At 50.3% G+C, this 15,510-nt stretch overlaps 1 protein-coding gene across 3 annotated transcripts in view; it reads right to left on the minus strand.

Annotated features, from left to right (window-relative positions):
- Positions 1–1,914: 1,914 nt before the first annotated feature.
- Positions 1,915–15,510, minus strand: part of TWF2 (twinfilin actin binding protein 2) — a 74,165-nt gene continuing 60,569 nt past the window's right edge. For all 3 annotated transcript variants that reach the window (XM_077821628.1, XM_077821625.1, XM_077821627.1), the window contains 4 exons: positions 9,332–9,457; positions 9,027–9,177; positions 8,115–8,236; positions 1,915–6,998 (listed from right to left, as the gene is read on the minus strand). In XM_077821628.1, the coding sequence (XP_077677754.1) occupies positions 6,831–6,998; positions 8,115–8,236; positions 9,027–9,177; positions 9,332–9,457 (567 nt within the window). In that variant the 3' untranslated portion in view covers positions 1,915–6,830. The remainder of the gene's footprint in view (positions 6,999–8,114; positions 8,237–9,026; positions 9,178–9,331; positions 9,458–15,510) is intronic.

The following is a 15,510-nucleotide window of genomic DNA, read 5'->3' on the forward strand; positions in this document are numbered from 1 at the left end:
GGGCCTGTCCACACTAGCACACTGACTATGCTGGGGGATTGTGTGGGAATCAGAGTGCGCCTCAGCTGTGTTACAGCATGGCATGGGAGTGGAGCGAACGAGTGGTCACAGCCACACTCCCGACGAGTTACACATCCTGACTCCGGGAAGCTACATGAGCATGGGACAATCACACAGGCTCCACCCACAACACTTATGTACAAGGTGACAGTGGGTCTACCTAGGTCTGTATATACAGAGAGCGCAAGCTTCCAGGCTTCCCTCGCAGTGGGTGCCATATTAGTGTCCTTTTAATCCTTACACGGTGTCAACAACAGAGCTTCCTCTCAGAACTAAGTGGACAATGGGTGAGCTAGAACAGACTCCAGCTCAGTTACCCATCACTACACCACACAGCTAACGAGTCAAACTAGTCTGGCAGTGCCTCAAGAAGATCTGTTATGAAAATGCCAGTTATAGCCCCTTCTCCGATTACAACTGCACCAAAATAAGTGCCCCAGCCCGCCACCAGCAACCTCGAGTGTCTTAAGCATTCTGTTGTATGGGAACTACAGCAGGGTCAGAACTAGCCCAGTTCTATTTGAACCGCTATAGCCTTTGGGATGCTGCTCTTTAAAGGACAGTTGTCCAGACCCTGAGTTGGACCAAGGGTCCTTGCAGTCTTAGTATCACAAAGCAGAGCCGATGCTTTTTAAAACTGTTAAAGGATAGCTTTGTACAGCCCTCTCCCCTGGGGAAATTGTTCTGTTACAAGTCGTTCAAGAGGAAGTCTCCATGAATCACCAGCGCAATAGCTGTACAGCATCTGATCTAGAGAGATGACTGCCATGAAAGTGATTCTTCTCCAGCCCAAAGCTGGGAAAGAAAGGTGTCATTTAGAGCAAGGAGCTGGGTAGCTGATGTTAGCCTAGTCCAGGAAATAAGTGGATGGAAAGCGGAGCTATAAAAGCCACCAGATCCTTGATAGAGTACGCGGACTTGAAGCTGCAGATACACAGAGCTCTTTGGGGCAGGGAATATATCCTCATATACATTTGTCTAGGGTCTATCACAATAGAGACCCAGTCTTGAGGGGGGCTTTGGTCATTACTGTAATATAAAATATTGAACAAGAGTATCCACCCAGAGACTTTATGACGTGTAAGAGAAGAGTCCTACAGAACATAGTAGTGAAGGAAATGGAGTTTTTAAATCAACTCTCAGAATTCTAAAGCAGGGACAATTTTAAAAAAACTCATCAAGTTCTATGGGGCAATGTAAAAGCTCTATTGGAAAGACTCAAGTCCCATGGGTTTCTTAGGGTAGTTTCCACCTGGGAACTAGCCCCCTTCTTATAGGTTAAGTAGATTTTTAGAGAGGATGTAGAACAGACATGAATTATCTTGCTTCAACATTGCTAGCAGCTAAAAGTTACCCTGACTAGGAGAGAGAGTTAACGATTATTTAAGAGGGGCAGAGGAGAAGGAACGAGAATTTCCAAAAGTCAGTCTGGTTTGGTTTCTCCCTTCCTATCCTAAAGTTTTCTACTGAGGAATTCAGCTCTGGCAATGTTTTGAAGAAATATAACTAAATTCCATGTTTTTACAGTGACTTGGAAGAAGATGGCAAAATAAACTAGCAAACTTGAGTGAAGCAGCTGCTAGGGGGAGAAACAACAGAGAGTTTATATTACAAATTGCAGCATTACAGTGTAGACTTCAGAACATTCATTTCATCCCTGGGTTACCGTCACTGCACCTAGGGCTTTTGCAAGGTGAATTACGGGCCCGACCTGGCACCTGTCAAGTGTGGGTGCACCAGGCCCTACCCAGGAAGGACTGTGTTAGCGCGAGGCAGGGTGCGATAGCTAGAGATCTTCCACTCGAACCACAGCAAATTGTTTTAAAAATATTTTATTCTTTAGAAAATACAGTGTTGAAGACAGTGTGTTCTGCTTCTCCTCGGCCCAAGCTCAAACCCACACTGCCGCCCAGCCTGCTCCCCCTCTCCCGCACAGGCTACGTCTGCCACGTGGCTATCGCTGGTTCAGCTGCGCAGCGGCAGCTCTTGTGCACATAAGGCAAAGGCCACTTCTAGCACATGACCTGGCAATTTTATCACCATGACCTACTGGTAAAATCTCCAGAAGCTGACAGAATCTTGCCTAGGGCTGCCCCTGCTGCAGCTGTAAAGACTGATAGCACCACTAGAGAATTTCCCCCTAAAAATCCTTAGTGTAGACAAGCTCACAGTACTAGCAATGTGTGCCGTTTGGGTAGGCACTGGAGGACTCATGGGAACCCTGAGAAATCCCCCATCCTCCTACAGAAGAGGCTCATGTCCAGTTATCCTTAACCATGCAGTTGGCAGCTGAGATAGCCCCCAGATCAAAATCAATTCCATTTGGTGCTGGTTGTACCAAGAATTTCACCATTCAGCAACATCTGGATGGCCTATGTGACACCCAGGACAGACTGGAAACCAGGTCTTCATAGATTTGGCGTCCTCAGGACAGAAACCAACCCGATAGCATCCTAGCAGGAGGAATGAGCACCTCAGCCCATTGCTCCCACACATGCCAGCTCTGAGTTGGCCTGACTAACCCCGAGAATGTTTAAGCTGGTGTAGCAGGGGACTCAGAAGGCCTACAGAGCCGCCCTATGGTAGGGACTGATGGAGCTATTCAGAGGGCAGAAAGTTCATGGAATGAGCTCTGTGGTCCCACTCTCCACCCCATCTGTCTCTCTAGGGAAGGATCAGAGAATGTGACTCCAAGGCTGCTGTGACATCTACACAGTAGCCTAAGGAGCTCAGGACAGTTCCATCAGTGTGCCCTCCCTAAAAAAGCAACTTGAGGGCAGAGTGGGGGTAGGTGGTCCTTCCTTCAACTCAAAGGAAATGGGGGTGAGGGAAGGAACTACTGCAGACAGCCCCATTGTGGAAGTGGCAGACAGACAATCTTCAGGCTACATGACTCCTTTAAGTTCCTCAATGAGCCTCCGAAGATCCCAGACACTTTCCATGCCCAAGGCCTGCCAGACATCATTCCCAAACATCTGGTGGTCAGAGTCAACAACTCCACCCCAGGCACAAATTTAGAGGGGGGAGAAAAGTGGCTTCATGGTTACCCCTTCATCCCACATGATTCCAGTTACTCCAGGACCAGAATTTGCCTTAAGCATGGGGTTACTTTATGGAACAAGCAGGGCATGGAGGGGAAGTAGTGACGCTGGCTATGGGCTCTCTCTTCCTTCACTGAAGTTCTGATAGGTCCTATAGCTACATTTGATCTGGACCTTCGCCGTTACTACATGACAATATTTTGCATCAACAGAGCACAACAATGGGATCAAAACTAACTGACGAGCCCAAACAACATAAGGTCTAGATACAGTCTGGGTGATCTAGTTTACATTGTAGACTCTTTTCTAAAATGGATTAACTTTTTTTTAAAATGGGAGAGAGACTTAGGAGACGGACATCAGTGAATAGGTCAACAGCTACCATCACCCCAGATATACTTAGTGCCTACAAGATGACCAGGTCTCCATGTCTTTTCCTGGGATCAAGGGTGGCCAGAAGCATGTAATCCAACACTTCCTAAACACTTCCCATGAACCCTCCATGCCCAGAGGAGGATGTGGAGATCAATTCCTCGCTCAGTGAAAGAGACTAATACTCTCCTAACACAGCTGTTCCAGCACTTGCTGTCCTGGCCTACTATAAGCTCCTGAAAAGTGGATTGTGCACACATTCCTGATGGAATGAGATAACATGAGGCACCAACATGACAAATTAACCCCCTGCCTTGACAGAACACACACAGATCACTTATTCACTGGATCTCACCGTGGCAGAGGGATGCCCTGGCAGGTGTTAGTGTCCCACAGCACAATATAAAACATGGGTGGAATAGGTCCTTGCATGCATAGGATACCCACCCCATATGTGGACCCTTTCACATAACTTTCCCAAAGGTACAGAGCTATGGTACAGATAGGCGGACAGTTCAGCAACATCCAGAAATGTCAGCAATGGCTGTGCAATTAGAACAGGAGCCACAGAAGATGCAACTACATCACTTCACGAGGAAAGCAGGAGTCCAGGTCTGTAAAGCCATTGACCTCTAGAGAGAGGGAGGAAAGGATACTTCTCTCCCTCCCACATGGCTGGATATTTCATGGTTTGGTCACAAGAGAATCCCACTGACTAGTTCCCATCACTCTTGGCAGGAAACACAAGAGTTCTACTGAAAAGCCAGGGAGGTGAAAACCCAGCTCGGACTGGGACCTGTTGGATAGTCTGTGCTTGGGAAGGTGAGTGAGGCCCCTAAGCTAAAATCCCTGGCAATGACTGCCTATGTCTCCTGCCAGGTCAAGACTTACCCCTAACCCACTGACAGGCATCAGGAAGTCGGCTGCCCCAACGCTGCCATGATCCGCTCCAGGCGGTAAGGCCAGCAGCCAAACTCTTGGGGGCTAAAGGACTGCTGAAAACCTAGCAACAAGGAGACAGATGGGCTGACCCAGGGGGCTGGTAAAATCCCTTCCTCACCACCTCCCTGTCTTGCGCTGTACACCAAGCCACCACCATTTCCTGCCCAGAAGGGACGAGCTGACTTCAATCCAGACTCTTCCTCCTCAGGGACTGGGACGATCCCTGCTGCAGAAAAATCAACCTGGCTGACAGCTCCTTCAAAAGTTTCCATGGCAGCCAAGAGAACAAAAATAAACAATGGCTTCGAGTCTAATGGAACAGACTGTGTAGAAAGGCCGAGTCCCCTCAGATGTGATACAAACAGACGAATCAGAGGCTGCCTAGGGGGCGGAATGACGTGTGCATTAAATATTGTGACCCACAGGAACAAACATCTACTAGGTGGATTTTCAAAAACTGCAACTCTCCCCCTTTCCCAGCAACTGTCCTGACGCTCTAATATGGCCTGGACAGCACAGCACATGCTCCTTCCTCATCACCACCACAGCTCACCTCACCTTTCCTCATGGGCCACTGCTCTCACCTCTGTCCCTGGGAAACCCTCTTCCTAGACACCTCTTCGCCCAACCTGGTTTACGTGGATCTACAACAGTCTTTTTCAGGCACCAAGCGCTCCCGGTCAGGGTGAACGGACAGCCCTGCTAACCAGAGTGCAGAATGCAACAGATAAACCTGCTGCTGTTAATGTTCCCACAGCCCAGCAAAGCCGCACTGTTAATGATCAGTGTGACCGCGTACTGTAGCCCACAGCTATAAGTGGCTACCCCCTCTACCCTGGTGGATGAGTGCAGTGCTGGAATGAAGGATGGGGATGCAACTGCTGGGCATAATGAAAGGTTAAACCATCGCGTGAGGATGAATGAGGTTATGGGTGGACTGGGATGCACAATGCACACCTGGTTGGCTGTGGGTTGCTACCCTGTGTTCAGAAGTCCCTGTGGCTTTGGACAGTGAATTCAGGACTGAATGAGTGTCAGAGGTTCAGGAGTGGATCTTGGTGGCAGGATGGTAATGCAGCCGTGGGCTGGGAGTGAGGGTCACAAGATACATTCCTGCACCAGTGTGGTACGGTGAGGCAGCCCAGAGCCAGGTACTGGAGATCATGGGTCCAGTGGATCTGCCTGGGTTCAGCTCCACTGGACCCATGATCTAGTGAGGTGGCTGGAGCTGCGAGAGGATCAAAGCCCAGGCAAAGAAGAGCTGCCAGCAGGGGTTGATGGCTCAGGGCTAGCCTCCCTTGTCCTCTCAACTCAGCTGTCATGAAGCAAACCTGAGACAAAGGGAAAACAGCACTTGGTTTAACTGCCTGCCAGAGAATTTCACACATCACAGGTAGGATACAGCTTGAAATGTCTTTAGTAGAGCAGAATCCAGTGCCACAGACCTAGGACAGAGGGTTGCTTCTTCTGGGCTGCTCTGTCAGAAAAACCAATGGATGGAAATGGAGGTGACAAGAGGAGCCTTCATACCTGGATACACAAATCCAAGGCAAATCATGGACTGTGAAACACACAGAACAGCTCTCCGCAAGCCACAGCCTTTCCGCCCACAGGTGAGGAACTGCCTGGCTTTCACTCACCTAGGCAGCATGCCATTGCTCTTGGGGGGTGCTGATCACAGACCACCTGCCCCTTGAGTGCATTCACGCCAAGCCTGCCAGCCTCAGGGTGAAGTTGCCCTACTGTTGTTGGGAATGCCAGGGCAGCGTTCCTGCCCCATGTTCCCCAGATCCCACACACCAGTAGAGCTGCTGGGCCCCTTCCTCAGGGAAGCAGCTGTCTGGCACATATGTACCAGGGCACAGGCTAGCTGAGGACACTGTTCCACAGAGGGGAGTTGTCAAGATTTAGGGACTTGGACACAGAGAGCAGAGGTCTGTAGCAACACATTCAAGGTGAGGGGGAAAGCCTTTGGCTTTCACCATCAGATCAATCCCTACCAGGATTTAATTCCAAGGCCGCTGCATAACATGGCTTATTGGTAAGTGAGCCCTTCAAACAGTGCAGGCACCAGGTAAACCAGGTCACAAGGCAGGTCAAGTCACAAGAGCATCAGTTTAAACATCATTTCAGACTAGAACAACCATTCTGCTCAGGAATTACACAACAAAAGAGCGAGGGGGAAAGAAAATAAAAACACCCACAGACCCCTGCCCCCAGATTCTTTGCCCCCTCCTACTCCCCGAATGAAGCTAGGTGTTCATGATTTTACTAAAGAAGAGGGGGAGGGAAAGCCTCTCTGGGTTCAGTGGGCAGGCTCAGAAGTAGAGACGTGGATCCCGTGGAAACGACCCTTCTGGGTTCCATCGGAAGTTCACAGGCCTGTTCCTGACCCAGCTTCCTGCCCTTTGGGATCTAACTGTCCTCGCCGTTCTCCCCTGGCCCTTTGATCAGTCGCTTCTGTCCCCGTTTCCCCACGGGGCCCCTGGGCTTGGCGAATGCCTGCTTGAAGGCATGCTGCTTGGGGTGGACCTCGTCGTACAGGAACTCCGCAGTCAGCTCGGCTCCGTCGTCAATCTCGATCTGGCACACAAATGGCACAGGAGGGGGGGGATTAACTCCACAACACTGGTTTCTGATGCCCTCGAGCCATTGTGAGGAGAGAACGGGGGCCTTCTCCCCCCTCAGCTCTGAGACAAGAGCCCCTCACCTCTGCACCTTGATGACCCATGGAGGAAAACCAACTCCCTCCTTCCCACTCACAGTGTCCTCTCCACTCCCATCATCTGGCTGGGCTCAGGGAGCTGAGACTTCTTGTTCTTCAGAGCCATATGGCTTCCTGGGGCATCACTGACACAATCGCCATGCTCCAGACAGCCTTTGGCGGGAAGCAGTTACCTTGGCACCATGCCACCAGCCAGCCTCTCCACCATACATTCAAAATGCTTGCTCTGTGGCTGTCCGCGGGACCGTAGCAACGGATATGATAGACAACACCCCTAACACCTACACATCAGTGCAGGTGAACGCTAGTTCAGATTTGCACCCACTGTGAGGGGATGGATCAAAGGGCACCAGATCCTCGCAGTGAAAGGCCATGAAAAGCAGGAGGAGGAAGGACAGGGGCAGCCAACAGCCTCACATAGCTGAGCTGGTGCCTGACACCCAAGAGGCAAGATTTCAGGCCAGACAGAAAACCCATCTCAGACCCCAAAATAAGCCCAACCTCCATTGATTTGATGCTGGTTTTTAAATCAGACATTTGAGATGGGAAGAGACTTATGAAGTCCTCTAGTCCAGTGTTTCTCCCCATCCCTGACATCTCCCTGAGGCAGCAAGCCAGTCTCTGGGATCCAAAAGGCTGAGAAACACTGTTCTAGTCTATCCCTGAGGAAACAAACAGTCCTGCACTGGCCCCTTCAGTACATTCTCCTGTACACTCCCCAGGCCACCCTGAAATGACTCAAGGGATGGGGCTTTCGCTACTTCTCTTAGACGTCGGTAGGACAGCGCCTTTGGATGTTCACATTAAATGTTCCCTTGCTCAATTCTCAGGTGGGTTCCCTTTGGAACACCCAACAATTTCACTGTCCTCCAGAGAATGGCAGAAAGGTGTGTATCTGCTCTCTCTGTTGTCCAGCTGGGGGGCATGACCTGCTGGCCTAGTGTTAGGGGACAAGGCAGGAAACACAGATTTACCTTCTTTGTAATCTCCAGGGAGAACTCCTGCTCCACAGTGTCGAGCAGCCGGCTCTTGCAGCTGGAGTACAGCATACGCTCCTTAATGCCACACCTGTACCCGGGCATGGAATAGATGAACACTGCAAGAGAGCGAGACAGTCAACATAACCCCAGCCTCAGATGTTGAGGAACATCTGCAAACGGAGATCCACCAGTGAGAATCCAGCCCTAGATCCCGCCCAGCTCGGCCCTGCATGCCCACAAGAATGCCACACATGTAGTCCCGTGCCAAGCTCGCTACCATAGACAGGACTGAGACAGCAAACCTACCATGGAGAGGAAACGAGGGGAGGGGGAGGGGGAGAACACACAAAACACCCAGAGAAAGACTCCTGTAGCCAAACAGCTTCCTCCTCCTAGGACTAAACATTCCGGTGCCAGCAACCAGACTGCCCCAGATACATCTTTGGCATTGGCTTCCATAGCACTTCTTCAGTATCAGTGTGGGTCAGGGGTCCTGGTTTAAAGGGGGCTTCTGCTGGCATGCGAGGCGCTGGTGGCAGGTGAGTGGACAAACGCCCTTCAACGGAAGGGCATGAATGGGAACTGGTTCAAGATCCCCAAACAGCTGAGGGTAAAGAACGGCATGGCGAGAACAAAACGTATAGCTATCTGCCTGCCAGGATGACAGCAGGCCAGCAAAGGCATCCGCCTACTGACTCATTCACTGGAATAGCAGTGGCCCATGCGGAGGGGAAGGTAGGCTTGGCTCCAGCCAGAGATTACACAGGAAAACTGTACTGCACATGTGGGCAGAACATAGAGCAACGCCACATCTGCCCAGGGCAGGGGGGGGACTGGGGTCCGACCCAGGCGTTGTCTCTCCTAGGGGGTACTGGTCGAGAGGGCTGAGCACTGTGCAGAGCTTACCCACAGACTCCAGGTAGTCTCCCTCATGAGAGTGCTTATACAGGAAGAAATGATAGCGAGCGGAGTCCTGGGGGATCCTTCTGGGGAGGTCTGCTAGCTCCGTGGCATTGGTATGGACCAGGTCAATAGTCTCCCGCTCAAGATCCAGTTTCTGGTTAAAGGGGAGAAGGGGAAGGGAGAAAGAGTTCAGAGTAAAACACTGAAATCAACGCTCAGAGGCTCAGCAGACTCAAGGAGAGCCTGGGGGCCGGGGCAGGAGTTGGGGGAACTGAAAAGTGCAAGGGAGATGGCCACTGCCTCCTTACCAGCTGGATGTAATTGATTTTCTTCTGCTTTAACAACTGGATGGCCTGCTGCGCATCAGCCTGCAGTGGGAAAGCCAGGCCCTGCAGAGTCTGATGTTTACTCTCCACACTGATCTCGGTCTTCACCTGGGAACAGAGACCCCAACGTCAGACTCGACCGAGACGAAGCCAGCAAGGAGGAGGAGAGGGGTTGGATAAAGGGAACAAAAAAAACCAAACACAAACTGCTACTCTAACCCAGCCAGGATGGGTCACTCACAGCTCACTGAGCAATAGGATCTCCCGGGGAGCCCTCGCCAGGAGAGCAGTGCCTGCCAGGATGGCATGCCCACTGAGCACCAGTGCATGCAAAACCAGCTGCAGTGCTTTCCAGGCTGATCAAAGCTGATTGATTCCAGCAGGGGGAACACCCTTTGCTTTGCCTCATTGAGAACATTAACCCCAGGAAGAAGGGTCATGGCCTAGCTGGCCAGTGCATGTTGTGTGAGAAACCAGCCCCAGAGAACATAGGGGGCCAGGGCTGCAGTGAGGAGTGATTCTGAGCAGCACACAGACACCCAGTCAGCAGAAGCACTCCAGAATCCTTGCAACTGACCAAGAGACTGTACACTCCCATCCCGGACTCACGGGCGTCCCCCTGCCGTGGCCCCTCGAGGCTGCACTATTGCAACATGCTGCCCCTGGGGAGGGCCCTGAAGGCCACCTGGAAACAACAGCTGGTGCAACATGGAGAGTCCCACCTGCTTAGTGCAGCAAACCATCCAGACATCACACTAACTCTGCCGGACCAGGTACAAGCCAGTGTCTTGCTGCTGATCTCTCAGGTCCTAAAAGGACACGAGGCACTCACCCCCTGTGGCAACTATATTCAACGGGGACAAGGAAACTCCTTCCCACTGGTGCCTGGGACAGGGCACTCTCCGAAGAGGGCCCTCCGCTATGGGATTCACCACCGATGGAGATCATGTTGAGCCTGGGGCTTGCCACCATTAACAAGAAGCAAGACAGGCCACTTTCAACACCTCTCCTCTTAAGGTCAAGGGGATGACCCCGCTAAGGGCTTGAGGAACTAATCTCAGAGATTGCACCAGTAAGGAAGCTGCTGAGAAGCAAAGGGAGAAGGGATAGAAGATTTCTTCTTCCCCAACCTTAGGATTCACAAGAACGTTAAAGCTAAGCAAGCAACTCAGACACCACCATCACAAGCACCTTAAGACATACCATGTAATAAAGTAGGTGGGTTATTGACCTAGAAACCCCTCATGTCCCTCATTCTCATTTGAACTTCTTCAGAATTCAGTAGCACCAGCCTGTTGCCCAGGATCTTGAGAGAGGCAGGAGAGATTCCAAGCCTGCTGCACCCTTCAAACCGATACATTTACATGGACATACAGGGGAGAGTCCTAGTGAAAAGTCACAGATGCCACAATGCCAACAAAATTCAATAGTCATCTAACTTCACTAAAATTCTCAGTTTTCTAATAAAAATACAGCCGTCAGACAGCCAACACTAAATCAAAACACCAGGCACTGGGCTGCTTATCACAATGGAAATTTAAGACTTCCCAAGGCAGGGGGATTCTTTGGTCTCAAGCAGCCCTGCTGTTCATTCTGGAGGGCTGGTTCAGAGATTTACGTGGCGATGTGAAGTGAGAGGCAAGGACCACAGAGAATCTACTCTGAATTCCACCCGGGGAGAACCATCTTCCCACAGACTTTCCAGGGCAACTTATTCACGTGGGCTGCTGTGTTCAGAGAAAGGTCTCAATGATGAGTTTTCCCCACAGCTAATCCCTGCCTAAGTGGATGAGTGGTGAGGAAAGTTTTCACTGGGGGAGATGCCCTCAGCTCATCATTGCTCATGGCTGGTTATAAATAACTGGCTGCATGAGAGAGACAATCAAGCACACGGGATTCTGCAGCTGTCATTGGGGAAACTTCAAATGAAACAGGAATGGGAAGTGACTGTGGTATTTTCTTGCTCAAACTGTATTTCCATTCTCTAGCATTTGGGGGGTTATGGTCCATATTTCTCAGCCACAAAAACCCCTTGTTGCACAATGGCTTTAGCCAGTTTTGCCATGCAAGGACATCTTCAATAGAGCTCTGAGGAGAATCTGCTTAGGGTCTCATGAGACGGCAACATCCTCGGTTGCCGGGTCCTCTACTGCCATCCCAGGACTTGCTCTGCAACTCTCCAGCTTTGTTCTGTGCTTGTACAGCACCCAGCACAATGTGGTCCTGGGGTTCCCAGGCGCTACTGCAATAAATAATCTCTCCTCCAAATTTTGGTGTTTTATGACATAGCAAGATTTTGCTTGCGATTTTTCATTCTCAATACAGGCTTCCAATGAACAATCGACTGTGATGTTTGTGCACCATTAGTTCTGGATAAAATAAGTGGATCCCCCATCCCCCACTGAGAATGCCACAGGTGATAGTGAAAATCTCTCAGAGCAAGCCCTGGAAAGTGGAGGTAAGCAGCAGGCACATGGCCCCTTATGTTAAAGTCTTACAGCGGACCACCCTAACAAGGAATACTCTGCATCAACAAATCCACTTCAAGGGGGGGGGGGGGGGAAGCAAAGGAACCACAGATTTTTCCATTGGAAATTCAACTCCCCCCCCACCAGGTAGCTTACTCTTCACATCTCTCTCAGCAGTGTGAGAGGCGCTGCTCAGAGTACAGCTTCCGTGTGCAAGTGTTTAAAAAGAAGAGACAAAAATCCCACTCAGGAGAGGAGGTGAAGAATGAGAGAAGAAAGAATCCCTCAGACACAGCTCAAAAGCACAACACAACACAGCGTACCTCCTCAGGGCTGGGGAATTCTACCAGCGCGGGGCAGCACCAACAGCCCACTACTATCTGTCACATGGAATACAGGGAGACGGAGCCACGTCAGTGACAGAGAAGGCAGAGGAGAGAATGGCTCTCTGAAAAGCCTCACACGCGCTTCAGCTCAGTGACTAGAGGCTGCTAAGCACCGAGAATACCGAATGTGCTCTGAAAGCCATGTTGGAAAGGCTGCCTCCCATTGGGGCGCAAGGGCTGTTCCACTCTAGCTGGCCCTGGTTGTACAGTGGTTTCCATTGTGACTCCCAGATTCACCTACTAGCAGCTTTCTGAAAACACTCATCTTTCAGGTTCAGGCTCTGCTTCCAGGGGAAGGTATTTTACTTGAGCAAAGATGGTTCAGCCATTTTTGAGTGAGGAAAAAATCACTCCGCACTTTCCCTTAATAAACAATGACTTTTTAAAATAAGTGACAGTACAGCCAAAATGGCTTCGAGCCGATGGATGAAAAGCACCAAGGAAATAGTCACCTCTGCGTACCAGCGCACAGCCAGACCTCACAGGGACATGGGTTTGATTTGGTGGAGTTATCCACATTTGCAAATTGCATACTGAGCAGTCAGAGTGACTTTTGTGTGTGCTAATCTTTACAGCGCTGCAAACCAGCGAGATTGTGTGTGCCACAATCTATTACTGATAACACTGTTAAGCACTTTTCAGCCATAGTGCTTTATACAAGGGAGGCAAGTAGCATTATCCTTTTTATACAGCTGGGGAAACTAAGGCATTCGAGAGATTAAGTGACTTGCCCACGGTCACACAAGGTTAGGGACAGAGCACGAACTAGAACTCAGGTCTGTCAAACACACACTGAATGTACTCCCTGAATCACTCAGAAGTGACCAGGAACCCTTCACAAATGGGAGTATCTGGTAAATGATACCCCCTCCCCTTGCTTTCCACCCCAAATGTGGCCCCCTTGGGAAAATGTGCACAGCAGGGCTGGAAGCATGGAGATCCCACTTCTTCCTGCCCTAAAATGATTCTCTGGCCTTCACAACCCTTATTTAGTGACACCTCAGAGAAAGAGGAACAGGTGCAAAGAAGAGCTACCAGGATGATCAGGGGAATGGTGGGCCTATCCTACGAGAGGAGAGCTTGGCTCCTTCAGGCTAGCAAAAAGACGACTGAGGCAATATTGCTGCTTTCTATAAATACATCGGGGTAAATATCAGGGAGGGTGAAGAGCTATTTAAACTAAAGGACAAAGTTGGCACAAGAACAAATGGATATTAACTGGCCATCAGCAAACTCAGGCTGGAAGTTAGAACATTTATAACCATGAGGGGGGTGAGGTTCAACAGCCCTGCAGCTCACTTCTGGTTTATGTCTTATGGTCCTAAAAGCTCATGCTTCAGAACTTCAGCAGGAGGGATCAGACTAACCCACTCCACCCTGTATATTCGGTTTGTTTTTTATATCTCCTTCCTCTGAAGCATCAGGGATGGCCATGGCTGGAGAGGAAGGCCAGGTGGGCCAGGGCTCTGAGGTGAACAAAAAGATTCTGTGTCTCAGGTGTTGGACTGGCTGGTTCTTGCCCACATGCTCAGTGTCTAACTGATGGCTACATGTGGGGTTGGGAAGGAATTTCCCCCCGCGTCAGATTGGCAGTGACCTTGGGCGTCTTTCCCCTTTGCAGGTCAGTTGCCAGGATTATCGGAGCATAACTCATTTCATTGTCTCCCTGCTGCAGCAGGGGCCTTGGGCACTGGTGGACCTTGGTCCCTCCTATTCTCTGCCTGTGGAATACAACCATCTAGTCTCCTGCGGGCTGCAATATTTTTGTCTAATTTGGGTTGCCGGGTTTAGTATGCAGGTGGCTGGGTGGTGTATAATGGCCTGTGAGATGCAGGTGGTCAGACTAGATGCTTTGGCGATCCTTTTGGGCTTAAACTCTGACACCCCAAGGGTAGGAGGTAGCAAATATGACCATGAAGTGATTTGCCCAGGGGTAGCTTAGCAGCTCATTCCCTACAGAAAATAATCCTAAAGGACTTGGGAGCATGGGACTGAGTAAAGCAGGCACAAGAGGAGACTCCAGAGCAAGACAGAGGCGTGGGGAGAATGTGCAAAATATCCAGAGGCCAGCCTACCATCTCAGTGCTAGAGTCCTGCAAGCAGGAGTCCTGGGAGCATGGGGAGAGGAGAAATCAGTTCAGCAACTCAGAGCAAAACAGAGGGGTAGCTCCCATACATTTCTCAAACAAACAAAGAGGGTGGAGAACACTGACTAAGGAAGGGGGGTGTCTGGACAAAGTATGGCACACAGAGGAGAGTGTTTTAAAGGAGAGGAGGGGAATGGACACACCAGAGGAGAGAGGCCTACCATGTCACTGCTGGAGGCCAGGGAGCGCAGATCCTGGGAGCACAACAACAAAAAAAAGCACAAGGAAAACATCAGTGCCAAGCAACCCACCTCCAGAAGGGAGAATACATTCACACCTGCTAATGGGATTCTGCATGGGTGGGATGGGGGCTGACAGAGCTAACACAGAGGGAGGTGGAGGATGAAGAAGACTAGAAGAGGACTCTGGACACCTTCAGCAACTCTTTGTTGTGGCCTGCTCAGCTCTTCAGTCACCACTGACCCCTCACACATTTTGGATGATTCTCTCTAGAGCAGTGGATCCCAAATTGCAGACCATGGCCCAGCTGTGGTCCAGGGCACCTCACAGTGCTCGGAAGAATTAATGAAAGCCAAGAAGTAGGAGACTGGGGAGTCAGAAGGGGAGGTGGATCCATACAAGGATCTCTCTTCTGAAAAAATAATGTTCCAGAAGCAGTGATCTAGAGGCCTTGAAGAATCAAAGACCAAACATACCTCAGCACCACAGAGGGCAGATGGCCTTCAGGCCAGGGCTGAGATTTGTTTAGTGGAGCAATGTTAGGTGCTCCATAAATAAATATTGTTGGGGGTCTGAGTACCCATCTCCTGCCCAGATCGACGCTCACACAAAAGGGCATCTGAGTACCATCTCCAAAGGCAGGACTGGCATGAATAGAGAGCGAAGGCTTCAGCATAAGCTGTAGAAATCGGTATTAAAATTGTAATGCCCTTCAATTAATTGGTCCAGCGCTCTCTCAAGAGCTACCCAGAGTATCACCATCTGAGACCTAGATCTAGCTACATTAGAATGGGATGAATATCTAATCCAGGACATCAACACCCCACAAACGTTGCCACCAGCTAGCTCTTTCGTTACTAACTTCAAACAAAGGCTTGAGGTATATGCAATGTGTTGTAACAAACTGTCTAGTGTGTGCATATCACTGCCCCCTACTGAACGACATGGGCACTGACTGATTGTGTTTCATAGGCTCTACC

Source organism: Eretmochelys imbricata, chromosome 7, assembly GCF_965152235.1.
Source record: "Eretmochelys imbricata isolate rEreImb1 chromosome 7, rEreImb1.hap1, whole genome shotgun sequence".
Taxonomy (NCBI): Eukaryota; Metazoa; Chordata; order Testudines; family Cheloniidae; genus Eretmochelys; species Eretmochelys imbricata.